Source organism: Palaemon carinicauda, chromosome 29 (genome assembly GCF_036898095.1).
Source record: "Palaemon carinicauda isolate YSFRI2023 chromosome 29, ASM3689809v2, whole genome shotgun sequence".
In the NCBI taxonomy this organism is placed as follows: Eukaryota; Metazoa; Arthropoda; class Malacostraca; order Decapoda; family Palaemonidae; genus Palaemon; species Palaemon carinicauda.
In genome coordinates, this window is record NC_090753.1 from 2113063 (window position 1) to 2115562 (window position 2500).

At 41.4% G+C, this 2500-nt stretch overlaps 1 protein-coding gene across 2 annotated transcripts in view; it reads left to right on the forward strand.

Annotated features, from left to right (window-relative positions):
• LOC137622171 (uncharacterized) overlaps positions 1-2500 on the forward strand; it is a 6563-nt gene that overhangs the window by 2261 nt on the left and 1802 nt on the right. For both annotated transcript variants that reach the window (XM_068352609.1, XM_068352610.1), the window contains exon 1: positions 1-2500. This exon is cut by the window's left edge and continues 2261 nt beyond it; it is cut by the window's right edge. In XM_068352609.1, coding sequence (XP_068208710.1) covers positions 1-2500 — 2500 coding nt within the window.

The following is a 2500-nucleotide window of genomic DNA, read 5'->3' on the forward strand; positions in this document are numbered from 1 at the left end:
CCTAAAGAAAGCTGTCCTTGATGCCTATACCATTACAGCTGAAGGGTATAGGCAAATGTTCAGGAACTCCATCAAAGGAACCACCCAAACTTATTTGGAATTGTTTCAGGTCAAATTAAAACTGTTTAGAAAATGGCTAGAATCTGAAAACATAACTACCTTTGAACAATTACAGAACTTAATGGTACTAGAGGAGTTTTTGAGGAGGATTCCTTCCAACATTTCTATGTACATCAGAGAACGGCAGGAGAAGGAGGGGAAGAAGGCGGCTCTTCTTGCTGATGAATATCACCTCATCCATAAGGTAAAGAAACATAACTCTACAGATCAGGCAAGTATTGATATTTATTGTTCCTTCTGTAAACAGAAGGGACATGCCATTAAAGACTGTCCTAACCCCCGATGTCAATTTTCTAAGGTTATGCAGCCTTCTCAGCAAACAGCAGGGAACAGACCAGAGACTACTCAGAGCAAAAACCAAAGAAGGATTGCTCTCCATTGTTCTCAAGTCACAAATGACTTCTCTGATTTCCTTTGCTCTGGTACTGTCAATAATTACCCTGTAAAGTTGTTAAGGGACACAGGATCGTCACAAACTATAGTAAGTGGTAAATTGAAACCTCTGACTCAGCCTACTAATAAATATGTTACCATCACTGATCTATCCAGTAAATTAGTGTTACCTCTGGTTAATATGCATATAGATTGCCCTTACTTTACTGGAAGAACCGAAGTAGCCTTACTGGATAGAGAATTGCCTTGTGAGAAAGCTGATATTCTGTTAGGAAATGATTTAGCTGAAGGAACTGTCTTACCTAATCTCATTATTTCTCAACCAGGGTGTGTTATAGAAAATGAGCAGAGCCAACAGGAAGTTCTACCTTGCCAAGCCACCACTCGTTCTGCTGCTACTAAAGCTGCAATTGGAGTTCCCACTGATGACGACACCTCAAACTCCTTACCAGACTTGGTTGGTCTCCATCATGATGAATTCGTCAATCTTCAGAGATCAGATGATAGCCTTAAGGGATGCTTCTATAAGGTTCAAAATCCCTCGGATAAGAGCCATAAGTTACCCTTATTTTATCTAGAGAATAATATCCTCATGCGTCATTACAGGTCTCCTACACTGACTGAGAAAGACTCCTGGCGTGACTGTCATCAACTGGTTGTACCTGGCAGCCTCCGATCTTCAATCATGAAATTAGCCCACTCTGCTGAGAGTCATCTAGGCATCACGAAGACATACAGGCGCCTCCTAGAAGATTTCTACTGGCCCAGAATGAAGATGGACGTAAAGAGTTTCGTAGAGAGGTGTCATGTGTGCCAAGTTACCGGAAGACCTAATGAAAAGATACCACCAGCCCCTCTAGTGCCCATTGTGGTCCCTAGTACACCTTTTGATAAAATAATTATAGATTGTGTTGGGCCTTTGCCAAAAACTAGCCGGCGTAATGAATATATACTAAGTGTTCTTTGCCCCACTACTAGGTTCCCTCTAGCATTTCCACTTAAAAATATCTCTGCTAGAAACATTATCCAACAACTGATAAAAGTTTTTACATTGTTTGGTTTTCCTAGGGAACTTCAATGCGATAGAGGTACCAACTTTACCAGTACTTTGTTCCAGAGTGCTCTCCATCAATTTAATATCTTTAATGTTCTCTCTTCAGCCTATCATCCTCAATCCAATGGGGCCTTAGAGAGAGTTCATCAGACTCTAAAGAACTTGCTACGACGATATGGAATGGAAACGGAGAAGGAATGGGATGAAGACATCGACTTACTTCTGTACATACTTCGGAGCGTACCAAATGAGTCTACAGGAGTTTCGCCATTTGAGATGATGTTTGGACGAAGACCCAGGTCAAACCTCAGCATGATAAAAGAACAGATACTAAAAGGTTCTAGGAAAGAAAATCAGGTAAGCCTTCCCCAATACTTGAAGTCCTTGGAGGAGAAGCTGTTGCATATCCATGCCTTCGCTCGAAAGAACTTGCAGCATGCTCAAGAGCTTATGAAGGATAGATATGATAAGAAGGCAAAGGTAAGAGAGTTTAAGTGTGGAGATAAGGTGCTGGTATATCACTGCGTACCTGGCTCTCCCTTGAGAGAGAAATTCATGGGACCTTATAAGATTATCAGGCGGACCACAAAAACAAACTATGTTATTGCAACTCCTGACAGACGTAAGCCAACTCAGCTTGTACATGTGAACTTGATAAAACCCTATCATGAATCTACCACAGGTATAGTTAATCATGTAATTCATGACTTTAAATCTGCCAAGCAGAGTTTGTCACTAACGCCTCTTAATCACAGGTCACAGAATGAGATGCAGGATGAGGTGCAGACTCCTACCAAGGTTGGTACAGACGTGAGCCACGAGGATGACGAGACTGATTTCAGTGTAAAGACGACTTTGTCTTGGAAGGACATGAACAATTCGGAAATTCTAAAGTCCCTTCCATGGTTCCTAGACTGTTCACCAAATCAAAAG